We start from the raw sequence: 23796 nt of genomic DNA on the forward strand, positions 1-23796 counted from the left end.
TTCATTCACAAACCCTAAATTACAATGTTAGAGGCCTCATTGATGGAATTTACCCCTTCTATTCCATTGATCCTTTGACTAGCATAAAGGAAAATTGAGGGAAAGGAGCCAGAATGCTTTAGTATGTGTATTATTACTGGCAGATTACACCGCATTGTTTAATATAATTTCTAGACAGGAATCATGTTTTCGGAGGTTTAGAGTCCACGGAACTACTTGCTTATTTCAGTGTTTCTATGACACTCTTACCTGGCTAGTGTACATTTCACCACTAATGGCCCTCTCAGAGTTCAAATGTATATGCTGCCACCTGTCCTGTTGTGTGCTTTTCCACCCCATAATTTAGACGAAGAATATAGGTGTCACAGTGAGGAAAGGTCTTGGACTTGGAATCAGGAAAGTCTTGAGTTTGAATCCTGTCTCAGATACAATTACGTGACTCTGAGCAAGTTACTTAACCACTCTTTGCCTTAGTTTTCTTATCTGTAAAATGGGATTAATTAAAACATCTACATTGCAAAGATTGTTGTGAAAATTAAGTATATTAAATGAAATGATAGATATCAAGTACTTTGCAAACTTTAAAGCCCTATATAAATGTTAGCTGTTATTATTGTATATCATTTATATCTTTACTGAAATGGCATTTATGAAGCTGCAGAGATGCCCCCCTTCTTCTCTGATCAGGTGCTTGCACCATTATCTATGGAAAGCGCTTTGCAGACCTTCGAGCAGGATAGCAATACGAGTTCTGGTCATCGTAATTGTCCTCGTCATATTTCATCATCCTGAATAATTGAAACTTCTGTTTTAGGTAACAAGCCGGTGGATTCCTCTTATCAATGAGCGAACAGACAAAGACAGCAGGTAATTGTCAAAAGGAAACCAGGCAGGCGTGATTGACTGCTAGTGATTAGCACCCTCACATGCAGAAATCTGAGGCAGAGTCATGTCCCAGCCCAGCTTGGGGCCTCTGCCACGCAGCTTATGCCACAAGCCGCCTGACTGGTGCATGGTCAGTGCAGACACAGTGGCTTCAGCGCAAGTGCTGTGTGACCGTGTGTGTGTGTGTGTGTGTGTGCGCGCATGCGCGCCTGTGCGCTGTGGACAAAGAGTGCTTTGCTGCACGGTCACTGAATGTCCCTGAATCAGGGCTTCTGGTCATGAAAGATTTCATGTGGGAGTCAGCCTGTCTTTGTTGTGGGGTCGGGGGGGTAAAGGAATATGAAGATTTGTACCCAGTTTTTTGCCCAAGCAGGATGCTAATTATGCATTCATAGAGACAAAAGGGCTTGTAGGTGGCTGAGGGAGACCCGAGTGTGAGTCCTGTGTCTGGTACATGCCAGCTGTGCAGTCACAGACAAGTCACTTAACCTCTCCATGAAGGCCACTGGCAGCTACTTTGATTAGCATTGATGGAAGAACTTTCTATACCAGTAGTTCCCTACACTAGTGAAATCACCACCTTAGGTGAAAATATCTTGGGTTTTAGCTTAAAATTGACTCAATAAAATAACTTTTCATGGCAGGGCTATTTGGATGGGCCAAAATAGTACTTTCTGAGCCTTTTAAATCTTTTCAAGGATTGATGCTCACGTAAATCATTCAGCAAGCATTTGTGGCACCCCTTCCACACACCTAGCATGTAGCAAGTGCTCGTTACATATTTGATTTGTGGGTTGATTATTAGGGCTGTAAAAATTAGAAGTATAGCTCCACAAGGAGTTTGTGCTGTAGTTGGAAGAGCAAAGCATTTGAACTTGAAACAAAGAAACGTCATCTGTGTTATTCCCACTAATTATGTGTCTACCCCAAGCTCTGTCCTGGGCCCTCCTTTCATTCTGTATTCTCTTCTGATGTTCCTTTTGGTGAGCATAGGTTCAGTTGCTATTCCTATGCTAATGACTTCTAGATCCACATATCTAACCCACATTTCTCTTCTGAACTCCATTCCATCATTATTAACTACCTGTTGGACATTTCGAATTTCCAAGTAGTTACCAAATCTTGTTATTCCTGTTTGTATTCCACAACATCTTTTGTATCTCCTCAGTTTCTCTTTACTCACACAGCCACTGCCCTAATTCAGATCCTTATCATCTTCCATCTAGAGTCTTGTAATAGTATCCTGTGTTGATTTCCTATCTCAAGCTTCTCTCTACTCCGAAGCATTCTCCACACAGCTGCTGCAGGGATTTTCCTAAAGTTCAGGTCTAATCCTATCAATTTCCCCTCTATCCCCCAGGATCCTACTCCTGTGACTTCCTGTTACCTCTTAGAATCAAATACACACTCTGCTTGGGCTTTAAATCTCTGCACAGTATGGCCGCTTCCATCCTTTCTGGTCTTCTTTTACATTAATCCCCTCTTTGCACTCCGTGGTCCAGCCGCAGTGGCTTACTAACTGTTCTTCACAAAGGAGACTTCATCTCCCATCTCCGTGCCTTGCACTGGTTGTTTCCTGTGTTTAGAAGGCACTTCCTTCTTAACTGTGCCTCTTGGAATCTCTGTTATTGGTTGTTGGTTTTTTTGTTTTGTTTTTTTGCTTTTTGGTGAGGCTGTTGGGGTGAAGTGACTTTCCCAGGGTCACACAGCTAGTAAGTGTCAAGTGTCTGAGGCCATATTTGAACTCAGGTCTTCCTGGCTCCAAGGCCAGAGCTCTATCCACTGCACTAACTAGCTGCTTCTCTGTTACTGGTTTTTTAAGCCCCCAGCTCAAATAACACCTTCAGTGGGAAGTGTTTCCCAGTCTCCCCATTTTCTAGTACACCCCTTCCAAAATTACCTTGTAATCATCTTGTGTGTATTATGTGTGAACTTATGTATACGTGCAGGTATTATCTTCCCCATTGAGAACGTTTTTGTATTCGTGGTAACTTAGCACAGTGCTTGGCACATAGTAGAAATGATATACTGGGGTTCTTCATTGACCCTTGGGCAGTCTAGTAAAGCCTATGGACCCCTTCTCAGAATAAAGTCAGGTGGGTGCACAAAATAAAGTACATAAGGCTACAAAGAAAACCGATTATATTGAGACACAGTTATCAAAATATTGTTCTTATCCAAGTTTAAACTCCCCCCCCCAAAAAAAACAACCATATTCGCAGATTCCCGTGGGGGTATTTGGATACTAGGTTAAGAACTACTGGTTTAGTAAATGCTTGTTGATTGATTAAACTGATTAAGTGAACGAGTGACTGAAAAAGCACTTATTAAGTGCTTCCTACGCTCCAGGCTTTGTGCTGGGGACCAAAAGACAAAAGTCCTTAGAGAGCTTATGTTCTGAAAGAGGGAGATGGCTCCTATAAGACAGCCAGGGAGAAGCGTCTTATTCTGGAATATTACAGGCATGGTGAGTAGAATCACCAAGACAGTTTATAATAAAATGGTAATGAGTCCCCTGGGAGCTGGGAAAGGATGCGGGCACTCATAAGGACTTCTCGTTATTGTAGCACCTTGTCTTTTCTCCAGTTAGAAGCAGCATTTGACAACAGTTGTGACCTGTTTATAGCTACAGTCCTTCCCTGGAGGTCCAGGGAAGCACATAAAACAAAGCAGAGAAGGTGTCCTGTACCCTGGAACCAGAGGCCAACCCCTACTCCCTCACTGACTTCCGGGCTGGATCCTGGTTGGACCAGTGGTAACTACCTGCTTGCTTCTTCCTGGTTGAGATGACTTCCTCCAGTTTGACCCTTTGTTTCCTAAGGCTTTTGGTTCCTACTAATCCCGTGCTGCGTAGCTAGACAGACTCCTGATTCAGTATTCTTCTGGTCAGCACTCTCATTGCTGCCTGCATCTTATTATGAAGTATCCTAGAACCCTTTCTGTAGGCCCTGACCAGGAGACCATGAGCCTGCTTAACTAGTGTGCACTCTTATGAGAATGTATTATACTGTGGAGTCAGATACGTGTTCTGCTGGCATGCCAGCTGCTTGCTTCTGTGCTCCAAACCTCAGGCTTGTTTGCTTGGCTGTCCCATTATCGAAAGGGTTTGGACCATTTCAGTAGATTCATTGTGTAATGTCTTCTTGCTTTTCCCAACCTGCCAACTTCCCTAACCATCTGAAGTTAGATGGGCCTTATCCTAAACCTTTGTACAGAGCTGCTTTGAATAGGATTCCTCCAGATTAAGTGGACTTTTCTCTTTTGCACCTTTGAGAGGGAGGCATAGTCTGCCCACCCAGGGAGCTCCTACAGATCTTGTATTGAAGGAAGCATTCTGTAGCCCCAGGGCACTTGGAGTTCTCCTTCTGTAGCACCAGTGGTTAAACAACCTGTAAGCTGAAGGGACTAAGCTTTTGCACAAGGGATTCAGCTAAGCCATGAAAAATGACTTTATCTAAACAGTTATATCACTGAAGTTACAGGCCTTTATTGTCAACTGTATGTATATTGACCTTGGGTGATGGCTGGAGCATACCCATAAAGATCAGTTCCCTTGGAGGCATCTCTGATCTGGATGCAGTGGGAGGACTAATAGAGTAAATGGAAATAGAGGGATCTTGGAAACACTCTTTGGAGACTAAGTGAGAACCTTTGTTTTTCCTTTAGTCAGGCAGGACATTGGAATCTTGCCTCATATAGCTCTAGGCCCCTGATTTGTCTTATTTTACTTTCCCTGTGACAAAAGGGTTTGGGGAAGAGGGGAAGAGGGGAGAGAGAGAGAGAGAGAGAGGGAAGGGGGGAAAGAGAATGAACACACACACACACACACACACACACACACACCCCTCCCCCCCCCAATCGTGATTGAGTTGCTCATTTTTATGAGGGCTGAGGAAATCCTGAGGCCTTCCTCTTTGACACTGAAGAAAAAGGCAGTGGAGACACCCTCCCCTTGCCCTCCTCCTTATCCCTAGGCTTGCCAGCCCCGAAATGATCCTTCTTCTAACTTGTATATCCGCTGGGCACCATAAACGAGCCCCACTCTGAAGTCAGATTCCAGCTTAGCATTTTGCTAAAAGCTTCCTAGCTTTACATTCCTTATCTCCTCTGTCCTTTTCATAGGAGCCTAGAATCCCTTCCAGCAACTTATTTTCTTTGGTGACTTTCCTTTCCCCTTATACTAGCAATCACTTGCTGAGGGGACCCCCCTATAGCCTGTCTTCTCTTTACGTTCTCTCCAGTGTGCCCTTTCGTTTAGAAATATACGTCCCAATGCCTAAGTGCAGAAACTTATAGGATGTGTTAGAAGAAAGGAAGCTTGTGCGTTTTCTGCTACATGGCTTGTATGACTGCCATATTGGCCTTCAGCTTGGAGAGTGTGTGTGTGTGTGTGTGTGTGTGTGTGTGTGTATGTGTGTGTCTCCATCAACACTAGAATAAAAGGACCCAGGGACTTGTCTTTAGGAAAAGCTGTAAAGGCTGTTTGCTTCCTCCACAAGAGAATCCCAGAATCTCAGAGTTTGAAGGCCTTCTAGTCTAGACATATCTAAGTAAGAATTCTCTCTACCATGTCCCCGAAGGATCCTAATTTGTCTATTTTTTAAAAAAAAGGCTCACAGTTTGACGTGGTCCTCACTCTGTTGAAATAAGATGCCTGCTCCTGGCACCTTTGGCTTTCAGTCCCTGTAGTAGTCTCAGTGATTAGGAAGAAAAGTAGAAAATCGTTTTTTAGACCAAAGATAAACATTTTGAAAATAGAGTGTTTTTTATTTTGTCTCACATTTGTATAGTTTTTAGTTATACTGTTACTAGACATCTTTTTAAAGCATTGTTAACAATGTGCTTGGGAGTATGCTAGGTAGTATTGGAGGTAGAAATTGGGCAGAACAAAAATGAAATTATGCAGGTTGCTTTGACAACTCTTGCTGGTGCTTTATGAGCAATTTTCCCCATAATTGAAGTGTCCTTATTTATTGAAGAAAGTTGTCTATTTTTAGTAGACTGCAGCCATTTGGACTGTCTTCATCCAACTCCAGGTGGCATTCACTTCTCTCTTGATTCACTCTAACCATCACACTCAGTTGTCTTGGAGGTACATGCCTCCAGTCCAGCCCTCAGCACTATTCCTAACGTAAAACACATCCTTCCCAGGGGTTCTCTCCTTTGACCACTTATACCAGTTGACTGCCATGGAGAAGGAACTGCCATGAGATAGGAACCTTAAAGTGTTGTATAAATATCAGCAATTGTTAGTGCTATTATTAGGAGTGCCCTTGAAGATTTGAGGCACCTGTTAATAGGAATCATAGTCTTAAATTTACATTTACATAACATTTTAAGATTTATACAGTACTTCTGTTAAGCAAATGACCTTGTGATGCAAATGGTACCAGTATTTTTATTCCCGTTTTACAATTAAAAAGCTGAAGTTCAGAGAGATATAGTCATTCAGATGGTACTAGAACCAGAATTTGTACCCAGGTCTTAGGATTCCAAGTTCCTTGTTCTTTCCGTTACACCATGCTGTGCCTCTTCTGTTAGGCACATAATACCTGTCGTGGACCATTTGAAACCTGGAATACCTCTGTGCTGTGATACACTGCAAACCCTACCTGGTCAGGTAGGCTTGTGTTTTTGCTTGATTTAATTTTATGGTGACCTGCCAGTCAAGCATTCAAAATGACAAGGTGAACGCCATATCTCAGAGCAGGGAGGACCATCCCTAAGGACCCAACACCCATACCCGTCCTGGCATCTTATTCTTTTGGTGTTTACCTTTTTGTACAAACCTTAAAACAGGGTCTGTCTTCTGTTTTATTGCTGATGGGTCTTCAGGGATGGAACAGGTCAACTTCTAACTTTTCCAGGGGTTACCATTTACATCAAAGAAAGGATGTCTGTTTCCCTCATGTCCCTTAAACTCTAAACCATTTAGGTCTACCATGATAGTGTCACAACTGGGAATTTGGGTTCATGGAAGATCTTGAAGGTTTTGTGCCAGATCACTTGGCCCTCCATCCTGTAATATCCTTTGACATCCTGCCTGGCATAGAAACACTTGTTGATTGATTAATAACAAGTACTCTTAGAGATTGCTATAACCATTGGCAATCTCCCTGGAGGCTTTGGAAGAACCTGTCTCTGAAATTTGTCATTGATCTTCCCCCGTCATGTAGGCAGACTTATTCTGTTGGTGGTCAGGTTATTAATCAGCATGGAGCACTTCATTCCTACCCCGTACCACAGCCTCAACAGGAGTTACAACTCCAATTAGATGATGTTTCTTTTTCAGCAGACTTTGTGAGACCCTCTTTAGGGATTACAGTTCATCTCTTTTTTGAAACACTCTCTTGGCTCTGTTAGGCTTTCATAGGTTTTATTTAGCTACTCACTGTCATCTGTTGGCTAATGCTAGAACTGAAAGTGTGAATCAAATGTCCAGGCAATTTCTCAGGAGGTGATAGTATCAGGATTATAGATTTGTAGCTGGGAGGGATCTTGGAGGTTGAGTCCAGCTCCCTCTTTTTACAGTTGAAAAAACTGATGCCCGGAGAGATTAAAGGACTTATGGATCACATAACTAGTAAGTGTTTGAGGTCACATTTGAACCCAGGTCTTCGTGGCTCCAAGTCCGGCTTTCTGCTTTGATCTAGAACAGTTCCTTCTACCGCAGTTATGGTTTTTATCCTCATTTGAGATGGACACCTGTGCATAATCCTTGGTAGACTGAGAGGCCAAGAAGATGGTCACCACCACGCAGGATTACTCCTTTGCAGGGAGGGGTGGACGAGGTTTTCCAGATGTTTGAGCACTTCTGGACTGATTGCCCCTCTCTAAAATTTAACTACCAGAAAACCTTTTTTACCGTTAAAAAGATTTTCCATGATGCCTTCAGGCTTGTTGCTTCATACACTCAAAATTCCTTCAGTGTTCTGTCTTCCTCCTCAAACCCTACCTGAACAATTACCTGGCTAAATAGCCAGGCTAAGTCTTCAAGATTTCCTTGGCTAAATGTCGAGAACTTGTGTCCTGTGCTATAATTCCTGCCCTAGGGTATGATTGTCCCTCACACAGGTACAAGACAGCCAAGCTGTTGTTGTTCAGTCATGTCTGACTTTGTGACCCCATGAACCATAGCATACCAGGCCCCTCTATCATGCACTGCCTCCCAAAGTCTGTCCAGGTGTATGTATGTAGCTTCCATAACACTATCTATCCATCTCATCCTCTGCCATCTCCCAGGCAAGCATGTAGACATTTTTTACGTTGGTGACTTCCTCTTGGTGGACATTAGCACCCTTCTGTCCTATACTGACTGCTTCTAAAGCGGCACTGAACAGACAGACTGATTAGAGGAAACCTCTGGAGACCATTTTTCTGTAAGGAATACAGGCAAAGACATGGTCCCTGGAAACCTTATTTACCAGAGTCAGGCCCTTAGCAGTCCCAGAAGATCTTCACAAGTGTAGACCGAGATTTCCCAAAACACTGACTTCCTTCACATATTACAAGTACCTTCCTGTGTGTGTGTCAAAACCATGCCCTTCTGTTGTAGCAGGATTGGCAGGAAGAAGAGAGAGCTTTTCCAGCAGCAACTGCCTTCTGTTGCCAAAACTCTTGTAATCTCTAGTTTTTTAGCTCCATACAATGGCCTGCTTCCCAAAGCCAGGCTGACCTGCTGTTTCTCTTCCAGTGATGACATCAGGTCAAGTAGAATAACCACTCTACAAATCAGAGCAGATGGGGAATCAGCTCCACATCTTTTATATGGAGATGTAGATTTGGCACCTGAGAAAAGTCCAGCTTTCTAGCATACCTAAGCTGAGGCTTTAAGGAAAGGGAAGAATATACACAATGACTACAACATGTAAATGGAAAGAGTCACCACAAAAGGGTCGAAAGATAATGCTGAGAAATTCTTAAGAGCAAACTTGACCCCAAAGAAGAGCAATAGAAGACACTACTTACCCCACTTCTTTGCAGAGATGAGGGGGTCCAGGGTGTGGAACATTGCATATGAATGTCAGATTGTTTTCAAAGTGTTGATCAGTTTCGCTGAATTTATTTCTCCATTTTTTTACTTTTCTTTTTTTAAAATGATTTGTTATAAAGGATGGCTCTCTGGTTATGGGAAGGGGAAAATATATATGGCGTATTAGGTAATGTAACAACAAAATATATGAGTAAAAAATCTATTACAGAATAAAGACAAGGGTCAAGATACCCCTGTTGGGAGGTAAAATAATATGAGAACATCTTGGTGATATTGGACCTTCTGGCCTTGTATTAGAGGCTGAGTTTGCTAAATAGTTGCATGGCCTCTTTCTGGCTATAGTTAAGATCTGTGGGCTTGGGGCCAGCATAGCCAGTAGCCAGTATAAAATAAGGCAGGTTGCAACCTTTGCTCTGGTTTCTGAGGTTAACCACTCCTGCTTGCTAGTGCTCCCCTTACTGGTATTATGATTCCTTAGACTCTGGGCTCCACTTTTCTAGAATTATGGTGCTTGCAAACTGTGAGCCCAGTAACAGGGTACCTATTTCCCTGCTTTAGCTGAGGTCATAGGCCCCACTCCTCCCCAGTTTTGACCTGTTCCCTTCCATATTTTGTCAGGCAAGACTTCCACGCAGGGAGGCAAGGACTGGACAGCTTGAAGGATGGGGAAAATGTGCGCAGGCAGTGAGCAGTGAGAATGGTCTGTTGTAACTAAAGAGAACATCAGAGGTGGGAACCAGTGGGAAGGGTATTGGGTGGAGGAGGTAGATAGAATGTCATACTGACTGGACTGAAGGGGAAGGTCCTAGCTAGGGGGAAATCTTTTCCAGCTAGAATAGATTGTGAAGTGAATTAAAAGGGAACAAGTTCTTTACTACCTCTAACTATGTCTTATATGTTCTAGGCTGCCTTTGATATTGGTTGGGAACAAATCAGATCTAGTGGAATATAGCAGTATGGAAACCATTCTTCCCATCATGAACCAGTACACAGAAATAGAGACCTGTGTGGAGGTAGGTAGGTGTGCATGCATGTGTGCTGCCCTACTGGTCAGCAGGGTCTCAGTAGTGCCCACTGTTTCGTGGGGCTGGACATAAAGATTGGCAACAAAGTCATTTGGGAAGAGTGAGGGCCTTGCCACTGGGTTCTGAGCTCTGTTTCACCTTTCTGATTTTTGTCTTTGAATATTTACAAAATAAACTGTTTTCTCCAAGGAAACTCTGCTTTCTGTTACCACATACTGAATGGGGTTTAATTTGTTAATCATATTTATTGAAGTGTAAATATTTAAACTGTCTTTCAGTGTTCAGCGAAAAACTTGAAGAACATATCAGAGCTCTTCTATTACGCACAGAAAGCTGTTCTACATCCTACAGGGCCCCTATACTGTCCAGAAGAAAAAGAGGTACTTTAATTTTCCTGTATCTTTTTGTGGAAGCGGGGAGAAAGTACAAGTGGTAATTTTTACTGTGGTCTTTAAGAAGTTTTCTCTGGAATTTAAAAGTTAAAGTTCTGAAATGCTGTTAAATTTTTATTTAATGGCTGAAGTTTCCAGAAACTTTTCTGCTTAGATAGTGTAAGTACTTAAACTATTTTAATTCAAGTATGTTTTGCGTAAGTACCTATAGAATAAAAATATCATACAACAAATGAAATACCGGTCTTAGTTGGTGGTCTTATTTTGATGAAACAGCATTTCCAGACTGTAAACTAATTGACTTTGTCCATTTTGAGTAGGATTTGACTTGTTTAAAACATAATAGAATTAGATGCTCTCTTATAGTTGATAACTAAAAACACAAGTGATTTTTAAATGCCGTTTGCGTGGTTTCTTGGGTTGAATATAGATTTGATCATGCTGCTGAGACCTGTGTGCTGTTTAAGGGCCCTATGTCACATTTACTTATTTCCAAGATCCAGTTTTTAGTTTCACCCTCAAGAAGTGTTAGATCCTCAGAAGAACCACACCTGCGGTTTGAGTTCTTGTCCATCCACTGAGTGTTTGGAGGTGTTTGGTTGCCGGGCATATATACGCTAGTGATCAGGCCAGAAAGCTTTAGGTGTAGATCACTTAGAAGGACTTTTATGTTCATTTTCTTTTTTTGTTTTTCATCTAAAATGAAAAATAATACTCTTAAGCAACCTAGTATTAATCAGTATTACCAAGAACTATAGTAAAAATATTGAATGTGGCTTAAGCTTTTGTACTGGCCCTTCTGGTGACTCCTTAATTTTCCCTGCCTTGGGGTATATGGGGTTTTTAGGAGAACTGGTGTGAGGGGCTGCTTGTCCACCTGTTGCTTGACTCTAAGAAGCTGTAGCATGCAAAGAGGCTACACCCTGATTAAGGGTCTTGGCAGATGGGCTAGACCAGGTTGAGGGTAACCAACAGGCCTCAAACCTGTCAGTGAGTTAAAGGGCTGTCTACCCCAAGCGTGTGAAGACTTCCCCAGGGCAGTGGGCAGATAAGAACAGTTTGTTTCAACGCCCTTGAAGGCGGCTGGAGCAAATGCTGTGGAGACCGAGAGCTTGGTCAGACGTCAGAGATGCCAAGGTCAGCCACTGCATCCCGGGCCATGCCAGTTGCCTCGACTTTTGTCCAGCCACTGGACTTCAAAGACTCTGGAAGAGAGAGTGAAGCTGATGACCGTGTAATGCTGCCTACTTCAGTCCAGTTCATGTATGAGTCAAGACGTCACCCCATGGTGTCATTGGTCCTCTTCACATGAAGGATGAGCAGCAGCAGCTCTTCTCTGCCTTGTGCACCATACTGATCTACTTCTTTGGCTGGCCTCAGTGTGCCTTTCTAGTTGCTTTGCCAGTCCTTTTTCTTTGAAAAGAAAGATTACCAAAGAAGAGATAGTACAGATAGTCCTTTTTGATTTCTTTCTCCATTAATAGTGATGTGAAATAGCTACTTTGACCTTTTATTTGCCAACTGTTTGCTCTCTTTTTAATTATTCTTAAAATTGATTTTAGGTTTTATTGATCCTTTTTTCTGTATTCCATCACTGTCTCTTAGTGACTCTTCTCTGTGCCCTCTTAAGTAGCTTCCTCTCATGTAAAAAAAGGTAGTAAATAAAGCCTTTGCTATTTGTGGGAACGTCTAGCAAGATATAACCTAACCATCCTGTTATGTAGCTAACTCTCCAACAACCTGAAATATTTAGAGACTGCTTTTTTTTTTTTTTACAAATCTTCCATTTAAAAGTCCAAACATTTACTGGATATTTTAGACAGAACTTAAGGTTTTTAAAAAGGAGATTAAAAGTTCTTTCAACACAGTCATCCAAAAGGCTATATTCGTAATTAAAAATTCAGATCTATGAACATTTCTAGGCACAATGTAACAAATGGAACCCTTTTTATCATTTAAAACGTGAACTTTTTTGCTAGAGAGAAATGTTCAAGTTAGTGAAAATCTGACTAATTTAGGTGATTAGTCATTGTGTCCTGGAAAGACAGCTGGATTTGGAGTCAAAGGACACAAACTCGTGTCCTATCTCTGCTACACTGAGGGTGGTCATTTGGCCTGATACAATGTCTCCGAGACCACAGTTTCTTCCTTCTCAGATGAATGATTTGGACTATGAGCTCAGTTTCTCTATTTCTCTAAATCCTATATTCCTAAAATGGCTTCAAGTCAATATCTTTAGAAGGTTCAATTATAGTATATTAAAAAGGGGAGCTAGTATTTACATATCACATTCAGTTAATGGGTTGGGAGCAGTCACTGATTTTTTTTAACTTTTACTGAGAAATGTGTAATTGATTATTTTTTCCATATTTGGCAATATCTTTTAATAGCTTTTTACTACTGGGGGAAGACACCACATGCACAGAATGAAAGACTGATTTTAGGCACAGCTGTGTCTTATCATAGCAACTGATATTTTTGAGAAACACCAGGAGCACTCTTGAAGACTTTGAACATAGACTTATGCTGTCATGTAGACTGTAAAGGAACAAAGAGACAGACCGTCTTATGCTTGTCTTCATGTTGTTTCTGAATGTGAAGATTACTTTGATAGAGCCAGTGTCTTATTATTTCTTACCTGTCTCATATATTCCTGAAGCACTGTTTTAACAGATTGTGCTTGTTTTATTGTGCCCAAATGCCCACTCACAAAAGGAAATTGTTGTAGATTCTGTCACAAGAGTCTTTTCTTGTTGTTTTTTCCTTTCTTTTCTTATTCTCAAATCCCCTTTCCTAATTCATTGAACTTTCCTCTGGACACCACTATTTTTTTTTAAGAGGCAGCCTGTGTTTAGAATTCTTTCTCACCTCTTTCTGGAGGCTCTTTTTTATTTCAGTTACCTAATAGGGTAGCATCATCAGAACTCTGCTCAAGTGATCCATTAGAAACATCCTCAACTCCCCCACATTCCTTCTGAGGATAGCCGCCTTAGCAGAGGCACCCCCCAAGGCTGCCATCTGACTCCTTTCTTTCACTTTGCTCATCCTATATCCAGAGTCCAAATAGGTCACCTTTCATCATGCTCTTCCTTCCCCTCTCTCTGCTCCCTAAAAAATGTTTCTCAAAGTTCTTTGTTACATATATATATATATATATATATATATATATATATATATATGTGTGTGTGTGTGTGTGTGTATATATATATATGTATATATATACATATATATATACACACATATATATATATGCATTCATTTTATTCTTGAATCTAAATTGAATTAGATATATAACTATATCTATACTTATATAGATATAGATGTATATCTATATAATTAGATATATAACTATATCTATACTTATATAGATATAGATGTATATCTATATATATAGATATAGTTGTATGTCTATATATCTATATAGATATAGATATAGATATAGATATAAATAAAAGAGAAATCTGTAGATGTTTCTTTAAGGCTGCTGGTCATGTGATTTCATTGGCCTAGGAGTTCCTGAATGGAAACTCCTTCCACTAAAGCACATGGCAATTTTTCTGTGACTTAATCTTATGATGTTCTTCCTGATCAGAAAGCTAGTTAAAAATGTGAGTGGCCAAAAAAAAAATGTGAGTGGCAGAACATGAACCCAGATCTTATTGATTCCACCATCAGCTCTCTTTCTATCCCAAAATGATACTAGCTCTTCTGTGTCTTTTCAGTGTCAACAAATTTAGACCTGAAAGGGACCTTTGAGATCATCTAGTTCAACCTCCTTATTTTACAGATGAAGAAACTGAGGCCTAGAGAACCAGTCAACAAGCATTTATTAGGTCTTATCCGTATGCCAGGAATTATGCCAAGATGAATGAGTTGCTCAAAGTCAAATAGGCAGTAAATAGCAGAGACAGGATTTGCATTCTGGTCCACTGACTTCAGGTTTGGCACACTTACCTTTTTTTCTTCTTCTCCTTCGTTTTTTCACCCTTTTCACTGTTCCAGATTCACCCACACAAAAATTACAGAAATGCCTTTTAAAGCTTTTAGAGAATGTTACAGAATCATGAAAAACAATCAGTTCTTACCTCAGCATAGCTAACAATGACCGTGGAAGTGGTTCACACTTGAGCAACAAGGTTTTACCAACAACTTTTGAGCAGGCATATTTTTTCCTACAGGCCTTATCATTAGAACTGAATTTTTATTATCAGAACTGATGATTACATAAAACCTTTTTCTTTGGTCTGTAGGTCTAACAGTCAGACTTTTCATAAGCCTGTTGAAGAAAGCCCCCAAATAATGTGTGAGAAGTCTAGAGAATTCATATTCCCCAGAGAAGCCAGAGATCTTCCCTTTCATGCCCTTGAATCCTGGGTAGTTTAAAAACTGGGGGCCAGAAGGGAAAAATAAAGAGACTCCTCTTCCAAATGTTGACTCAGACAAAAAGGATCCGTGGCATCTCAATGTCTAATGGGTATTAACTTGTCACTCGGTTTCATTTGGTGTTATGTTTTACTTTGATAGGGTAATAATATGAAAAATAAGTGAATATCTGAAATGGCAGGGAGAATACCCATGTAGTCAAGAAAATCATTTGGATGACTAATATAGAAATATGTTTTACATGACTCTCCATGTATACCTATATCAAAGGGCTTACCTTTGCAATAAAAGGGGAAGAGAGGGAAGGAGAGAATTTGGAACTCAAAATTTTTAAAAATAAATTTTAAAAGTTGCTTTTACGTGTAATTGAGGAAAAAATTAAATATTAAAGAAATATTTTTTAAAAAAAGAAAAGAAAATCAATTGGGAAACCTCCATCATAAACTGACAGATAAAAAACAACCTTCATTTTTCTGTTTTCCTTTGTAGATGAAGCCAGCTTGTATAAAAGCTCTGACACGGATCTTCAAGATATCCGACCAGGACAACGATGGCACACTCAATGATGCTGAGCTCAACTTCTTTCAGGTAGAGAGCGGCCTGTATGCTTAGTTCTCAGAGGGCTCTGTCTCTTCTTTGGTAAATTAAACACTTCCTGGCATTTGATTGCACTGATATACACCACAGGTGTAAGTTTCTGCTCCTTGGGAGAGAGGCTTCTCTAACACAGAGCTGTCTCAGCCTTCCCCCACGGGGTGCCGTTTACTGAAGCCTCACTTGGAGGACAAGTGTCATGACCTTGTGTACAGTGAGGGGATTGAGGTGGGACGAAACATAGGGCTCTGAATGATTCTTCAGGGTTCGCACACAGAGCCACACAAAGAGCCTTGCGTTTGCAGAAGGCTGTAGTGGCGCAGGAGGTGGAGTTTCTTTCCTCTCGGGTGCTGTATTCGTGAGATGTTGGCCAGGGACCCTTTTCTGTTTGGTTTCCTTCACCCTCCTCTCTCCCATCATTTCTCTTTGAGACGTGTGGTGCCTTTGTGCCTGTTGTGGCTTGGAATATTTGCCTTCCTGAGCTGGTGCTGGTGTGAGCGGGCGCCTAAATGATACAGTCCTGGGTCACTGAAAATCCCTGGCTCCTCTGGGTCACTGGGCCACCCTAATTTTTTAGTTTGCTTGCTCTGATTGTAACATTTCTGTGTTGATTTTAGAGTGCTTCGTAGATTAATATTGTATGGTTATTGTCTGATTTCATGCTGATTGCTTCTCATTATTTTATGTTGTTTGTTAGAGAATTTGTTTTAACACTCCATTAGCTCCTCAAGCACTGGAAGATGTTAAGAACGTAGTCAGGAAAAATCTAAGTGATGGAGTGGCTGACAGTGGACTGACCCTAAAAGGTGGGTGGGTGTTGTTTTTTTTTTTCTCTTGAGTTTAATATTTGCTAAATTTGATAGAAGCAAAAGGTCCCTGTAGCGTTCCTTTTGTCACTCATAGAGATATCAGTATTTATTAAAACATTTGAAATCTGTTTCTGGCAGCCAGAGTTCCTACAGAGGCAAGCCTGTTGGGTGGGTGTAGGGAGTGGTGTCTTGGTGGGAAGGATTAGAGGTCTTCAGGCAACAATAGAAAAGATTAGGACATCTGATAACAGCTAGCCTCTTGGCAGAAGCAGGACAAAATCTGTTGGGGGCAGTCCCCTTTGGTGCAGATATTTACATGTCACACCCACCCCCAGTGTTCGTATGTTGTCTCAGGTAGTTGTCTGATTGTGGCACAGCTTCTCAGGGCTTCTCGGGTCCCCCTGAGAAAGACCAGAGGAAGACCAGTGTTCCAGGAGCTTCCTTCAGAAGCATCCTGTAAATGGAGATTATTTTTAGTGAAGACTTTGTGTCGGCCAGTCATACTTACCAAGTACAGAATGTTCCCTGTATTTCAGAGCAGCGTACATTAGAGAGATGCAGTAGAAATGAGGCACCTAAAAGTGAAACCCAGAATTTTCCATTTTAGGAAGATGAGAGAAGAAGATGCATGAAACCATTTTTCCCCCTTTCCTATCACTTTTGTGAATGTCATGGATTCTGGAATTCAGTTTAGATTTGTCCTCTCTGATGCAGTTTTGGGTCTTTTCATCCGTTGTTTTCCCTTTTAGAATAGAGTATATGCATGAAGAACATTCTAAAATCAGCTGTCTTTTAAAACTCTAGCCTGAACTGTATTTGGACTACAAGTACAGTTTGGAAAATAATTTGTTTTTAAAAAGTATTATTGGTCATAGGTATGGCTGTTGGGTGATTAGCTCTTTTTTTATCCAGCTTTCCGTTTGGCTGCATCTGTCTCATCTATCTAAGAGTCTTAAATGAGGGACTTCTCGGGCAAAGTTGGCTGCCATTTTGAACCAGTCTTGTTTCACTAGATAGCACAGCACCACAGTTAGTTAATCATTTAGTAACAATGGCATATAATGACATTTGGAAACCTTTTACCCAGAAGGTTTACATACCAATTTGCTTTCTTTCAGGCTTCCTTTTTCTACATACACTTTTTATCCAGAGAGGGAGACATGAAACTACTTGGACAGTGCTTCGTAGATTTGGTTACGATGATGATCTGGAGCTTACACCTGAATATTTATTCCCTTTGTATGTATCTCTGGATTTCTGCTTTCATTCATTCTTCAAAGATTTTTTTAAAAACTTCCTTTAAGCATAATTGTCAACTGTTACCTGCAGAGCCCATCATGAAATTGTTTCATTTTCTATCTGCTAACAAACTCTGCAGCTAAACACTTGGCTTAAATTTCTTGTTCTTCGTGGATTGCCAGGGCTAACACAGTGGCATAAAAACATCCTCAAAGACGTGCAGATGACCATAGGAGGAAGGAAGTGGGCAGGAAGGCAAGGGTGGGCTAGGAGTGAGGGTGGAGGAATGAAGTCACTGATCAGGAAAGAGAGCCAGTAGGTAGGGAGTCTGAGTACTACATTGATGTTCTGAAGGAGATGATAAAAGAACTAGAGGATGGATTTTCTGTAGAGGATTTATGGAAATATGCTAAATGAAAATCACACAGAGCAAGGTACAAGTGGATTTTTTTTTGGGGGGGGGTTTAAGTGACTTGCCCAGGGTCACACAACTAGTAAGTGTCAAATGTCTGGTCTGAGACTGGAGTTGAACTCAGGTCCTCCTGATTCCAGGGCTGGTACTCTATTCACTGCACCACCTAGCTGCCCCTGGTACAAGTGGATTTTGATGTATACCAATAGAGGGAGTAGCTATGTCGGTGAGATCACAGATCTCCCTAATGATCTGAATATGGAATTTTTTTTGCAAGGGATGGGGAGGGATGTGGTGTGCACAGAACATTATTTTCCCTGTGCATTATAAGTTTTTGAGGAGATTATACTTATTTGTTCAGATATGGCTACCTGAGTAATGGAATTCTTTTGAATATGGTGAACAAATTTGTCTTGGGTAAGATTAGAAATAGGAGTTGATAAGTGTTCTTTTCTTGTGTACCTCCCTAAGTTATATATAGCATACTAGTATGAGTCTTAGCCACTAAGCTTCCTCACTTTCCCAAAGAAGAGTTTTACTTTTCCCTCCTCTTCTTCTCAGGTTACCGCTGCAGAAAGGGATCCAGGCTGTTTCCCTTCTCAGGCTAGAGCTCTAAAAACACAAGAAGGTAGATCACGATGATGAGGAACAGCTTCCTCTTGTGGGAATTCTCCTGGTCAGGATTCTCAGGCCCTTCATGTGGAGGTTCCCACCATCTGCAAGGGGAAAGCTCACCTAGGTAGAGATACGCAGTCCACTCAACATTTTCCCAGTTAATATTCCATAACATCAGGCATGTATTACATAGGTACACACAAATATTATAACAAAGCCCATTGGAAAAGTCATAAAAATCCTTCAGTAATATCATTTGGCAACTTGCTCATTGATATCTTTGTTTCTATGTTACTGTCTTCTGTGATGTAGATTTTCCTGATGTCATGTTTTTGCAGAACCAGTTAGTGACATACAGTAGGATATGTCTATGTGCCTAATTGTCATCAGCAAGATTCTCAAGTTTTAAAAGGACATTTTGTTGATATATGGTTTGTTTCTATGTAAGAAACACTCCCTGACAAACCTACCACCCTACCACATATGCACAAAATGTATTCCCTGAAAAAACAGTTTATCAGTTGCTACCCAAAATGTGGGATATATCATTTAATTTTGATAGTATGATTCCAATGTTTACTTGTATTTGACAAGTTTTAGTGATTCTCAGTGTTGACTTTATTTCTAGTTGTGTTTTGGATTGTTTTTCTCCTCTCAGCCCCGCTTTCTTCACTCTCTATTGCTGCATGTAAGCTTTCCATTGTTTTCTGATTTCTTCATAGTCATCGTTCCTTATGTCTCAGTAATATCCCATTACATTTGTATACCATCAGTTGTGCAGCCATTTTTTCAGTTGTTGGACACATATTTGATTTATAAATAATGCAGTGTATGAAAGATTCTTCAGCTAGTAAGATAAAATTAATGATTATTGGCTGCAGACCCCTAACTGTTTTCTAATGTACACAAAGTCACTCCCTTCAAGGCTAATATAAAGCATATTAAATGTTTAAGGTAGTATAGATACTGTGTACATTCTTACTGAAAGGATCAGCTGTTTAGAAAACTTCTGGGACAGAAATGGGCCCGATGCTGACCACATACCATACAGAAGCTTCCTGAGCCTTTCTATCCAAATGGTAACTTTTTTCCATCACTAGCCCTCAGGCTGGTGAAGTAGTAAAAACTGCTTTCACATTTTTCCCTTGGAGCCACCATTTTCTTCTTTTACGCCTGCAATCAAGTCCCCTCTAAGCAAGGCCCTCTTCATTTAAACACATATGCATTCAATCATTTGAGAGGACAAAAACTAGGTTGTGTGTAGAAAATTGTACGTAGAAAGGAAGTAAAAATGTGGATGGGAAAAAAATGACATCTTTATTTGCACTAACCTCTAACTAAAATTTAGCATTTCCTTCAGTTGTGGAAAAAAAAATTCTGCAAAATATGACTCTGCATAGGGACCTATATAGCCTTTACCAGACTGCCAGAGGGGGTTCAATGACACAAGAAAGGTTAAGAAATAGATTATTACACGCCGGCATTCATTACTTAGTTTGACAGAGGTTAACACGATCATCATGTGTCTCATTCCCAGACAGTAGATCTGGGGCCTCTCTGTCTTTCCTTGTGTGACTTTCTGATATTAATGTTTCCAGTTTAATGTCAAAGATTTTCTTAGATTCCATGATGCACTGAGGAAGCAGAGTTCTTTCTGAGTCACTAGAAACCCAACCCATTGGCTTCCCTGGATTCCATCAAGGAATCATTCACATATTTTTCATCTCTAGGCCCATTTTCATTTGGACAAAGTATTGTAGAATATGCTTCCCACTTTCAGGTCTTTCTTGACTGATCTGGTAGACTAGTCTGTTAGGATACTCTTGTAGGCCTTTGCAACTGACTAACCTGCATTAATTGTCCTCCCTTCTCCCTATTTCCATATAGTTTATGCTCTCTTTCTCTAAAAGAGCATCCTGTCCCCCAGAGGCATTGTTCATATTTCTATCCCCCACAGTTTTTCTGGGAGTAAGCCTTGCCAGTCTGGCAACCATACTCCCTAGAAGTGATAGATTTTACATCCACATCATTGTTCCGTACCAGAATTAATATATGGAAACCCTCCATTTATATCTTGTGACTTTATGTACATTAGAAATAGTTAAGTGCAGTGAGTGCACAGTACTTTAGAGAAGGAGTTTTCATCATTACTGGCAGGCAAGCGTCTCTATTCTGTGTCTGGGGTTTCGTCAAAGTGGGTGCTCCTTTCACCAATGCAGATCTCCATGTTTTCATCCTGTGTGATTCTCATCCCTCTTTTTCTATAAATTCTCCTTAGAGGATCTGCCATTTACTTATGAAATATTTACATGCCACTTTCCCTTTTGCTTATGAATATCATTATCATTGATCCTAAGGATGTTCACTACCACAGGGAGAATTTATTTTGAGAAGTACACTTGCTAAAAAAAACTTAAGAGGCAGCTAGGTGGCACAGTGGATAGAGCACTGGCTCTGAAGTCAGGAGGACCTGAGTTCAAATCCAGCCTCAGACCAAACACTTGACATTTACTAGCTGTGTGACCCTGTGCAAGTCACTTAACCCCATTTGCCTAAAAAGAAAAAAAAAACAAGATACTTTACATAAAATTACTTCTAATACTTTTATATTCATTTCTTGGCTAAAATTTACATCTAGATACCCAGTTTTTATTTGATTTTTTCTTTTTGGTCTATAGACTAAAAATACCTCCTGACTGCACCACTGAATTAAATCATCATGCATATTTATTTCTCCAAAGCATTTTTGACAAGCATGATTTGGTAAGCTTTTAACTCTGATTTTGATGTTTTATGGTAAATCTAGCTATATGATTGGCTTTCATTGATTTTTTTAACTGTGATTAGTAAATTCACATAAGACCAGAAACTGATTAAACTCTTCACGTTGAACAATTGAAATGATTTTCCTGTTCATTATTTTCTGAACTTTTATAAAAATGCAAAATACTTTTTCAGCTTAGAGTTACATTAGAAAATAACTAATAGATTTTTTTTTTAGATTTTCTCAAGTACATGTAAAATTTAGATTCATTAATTTGACTTTGGATATAGAAGTAGGAAGCTCTTATCTTGGAGAATTAATCTCTTAGAGAACCACTACCTTCATTTTTATGTATTTTCAGGATAGAGACTGTGCTTTATCACCTGATGAGCTTAAAGATTTATTCAAAGTCTTCCCTTATATGCCTTGGGGGCCTGATGTAAACAACACAGTTTGTACAAATGAAAGAGGATGGATCACCTATCAGGGATTTCTTTCACAGTGGACGTGAGTATATAAGATTCACTTGTCTTGATTATAGAATGACATGTAGTTTCAAGTGATGTTTTTATAGGATTAATATCGTGGAACGTTTTGTAGTTCTTCTGCAGTACAAGAGCATTGCGTTGGTGATATATGGAATTCACCGTCTTGCTAATACATCCTCCCTTGTGTAAGTGTTGTGTACTGCCTGCAGTGCCCACCAGACAGAAGGGTTTCAATAATTCTTCTGCCTTGGTTTATATTTCTGTTCTCAAGGGTGTGAGAGTTTCAGATTTTTTTTTTATGCCGTGAAACTAGATCGAGCAAAGACACAACTGGTCATAAGAGTAGGAAGATAAGGAGAATTTGTTAAATGCTTTTCCCTCTTCTACATGAAGGTGGATCTTTAGATGTTATGTGTTATACATAAATCTTTCTAACTTGGGACTGACAACTGTCAGGAACGTTAAAATATTATTTAAAATGTTTTCATGAAAAAATAAAAAATTTGCATATAAACACATTTAAAATCTAGATTGAAGATATATCTGGTCAGAACTGTAATGCTTTTGGTCAAGAGAAGATATGTGTGAGCTTTCTTTATACGTTTTTGTTTTTGTTTACTCGAGTTTGGCAAGGATACTGGAGTGGTTTGTGATTTCCTTCCTCAATGGATCCTTCTGTCAGGCAATCAGAAATTAAGTGAGGGGCAGCTAGGTAGTGCAGGGGATAGAGCACTGGCCCTGGATTCAGGAGGACCTGAGTTCAAATCCGGCCTCAGACACCCAACACTTACTAGCTGTGAGACCCTGAGCAAGTCACTTAACCCCATTGCCTAGCCAAAAAAAAAAAAAGTTAAGTGACTTGCCCAGGGCACACAGCTAGCAAGTGTCTGAGGCTAGATTTTGAACTCCACTCTTCCTGACTCAAGGCCTGGTGCTCTATGCACCAAGTCACCAGTTGCCTCAAGCTTTCTTTGTACATACCAGGTTTTTAACTATCAAGACAGGTAAGATTCACTTCACTTCAACATTGAGACCACTAGGGGGCGCAGAGGGTTTATTGTTGACTGGGTTAGTAACTGATGCTGGGCCAGGTAATGAACTGATAGTTACCTCTCAGCTGTCTCCCAGCCCTAAATCTGTGATCCTAGGGTAATTTAATCAGATCAGCTAAACCTAATCAGCTCTAGAGGATAATTCAGTCTACCTTTGAGTGCTTACTGTGTGCCAAGTGTTGTGCTAGGCTTTGGGGATAAAGAGACAAAAATGAAACAGTCCCAACTCTTGAGGGAGATGATGTGTACATATGATGTCCACAAAGTAAATGAAAGGTCATTTCAAGGGTCAGCACTGGCCCCCGGGAGGGATCAGGTAAGACCTCCGGGAGGAGGTGACACTGGAGCTAAGCTGGAGGAAGCCTGGGGTTCTAATAGTCCCAGGTGAGAAGGGAGAGTCCGGAGGGTCTGGAGCCACCCTGTGCAGGGGGGTGCGGAGAATTAACCGCATGGCCAGTTTGAGGGACGTGAACGGGAGTGAGTGATGCAGGGATGAAAATGATGCTGTTTTTATGGAGAAATGTTCCTTCAGAAGAATTTATAAACTGAGCTGTGCGGTAGCTTTGGATCTCCATGTTAAACTGAGGCGAGTGTCATTTGAAAGCAGAAACTCCAGTGCCTTTTATGGATTTTTCATATGTTGTCCATAAGGGGAGATTCTGTTTTAGGTGTAGTAGTAGTAATTGTTGGTATGTATTTAGCACTGAGAGGTTACAGAACACTTTATAAACATCGTCTTATCTGATCCTCATAACATCTCTATGAGGCAGGTAATGTAAGATTTGGCACCGCCGTTTTACAGATGAAGAAACTCAACCTCAGAGGTTGACTGACTTGCCCAGGGTGTCTGAGGTGGGCTTTGAAAACCCGATCTCTTCTCACTCTGTGTGTGCCTTCCATTATTGAAAGAAAATAAGTACATGCCCTCTTGTTACTTTGGTAGATGTGTTGTTATCCCTGGGACGCTCGGAGGCCCCTGGTCTTGCATTCTCCGATGTTCTAGAGACTTTATTCTTCTAATACAAGCAAGTCGCGCTCTCCTGCACTGAAGTTTCTGCAGGCTTGTCTTGGGGTATTTGGTGAACTTATGTGCTGATGCATTGCTGTTGCTTGGTTCTTTAGTGGCAGCACCCTCTGCTCATAAA

General features: G+C 40.6%; 1 protein-coding gene across 4 annotated transcripts in view; it reads left to right on the forward strand.

The window, feature by feature from the left end:
- RHOT1 (ras homolog family member T1) overlaps positions 1-23796 on the forward strand; it is a 69379-nt gene that overhangs the window by 24705 nt on the left and 20878 nt on the right. For 3 of the 4 annotated variants that reach the window (XM_020963201.2, XM_020963202.2, XM_020963203.2), the window contains exons 6-13: positions 815-867; positions 9783-9891; positions 10182-10283; positions 15168-15266; positions 15970-16078; positions 17200-17320; positions 21026-21110; positions 21473-21618. In XM_020963201.2, coding sequence (XP_020818860.1) covers positions 815-867; positions 9783-9891; positions 10182-10283; positions 15168-15266; positions 15970-16078; positions 17200-17320; positions 21026-21110; positions 21473-21618 — 824 coding nt within the window. Of the gene's footprint in view, positions 1-814; positions 868-6481; positions 6506-9782; positions 9892-10181; positions 10284-15167; positions 15267-15969; positions 16079-17199; positions 17321-21025; positions 21111-21472; positions 21619-23796 lie in introns of those variants that run through there. The other variant, XM_078154823.1, reaches the window with a different exon arrangement.

The sequence above is a fragment of the Phascolarctos cinereus genome, unplaced genomic scaffold (genome assembly GCF_003287225.1).
Source record: "Phascolarctos cinereus isolate Bilbo 61053 unplaced genomic scaffold, phaCin_HiC Scaffold_5;HRSCAF=322, whole genome shotgun sequence".
Lineage (NCBI taxonomy): Eukaryota > Metazoa > Chordata > Mammalia > Diprotodontia > Phascolarctidae > Phascolarctos > Phascolarctos cinereus.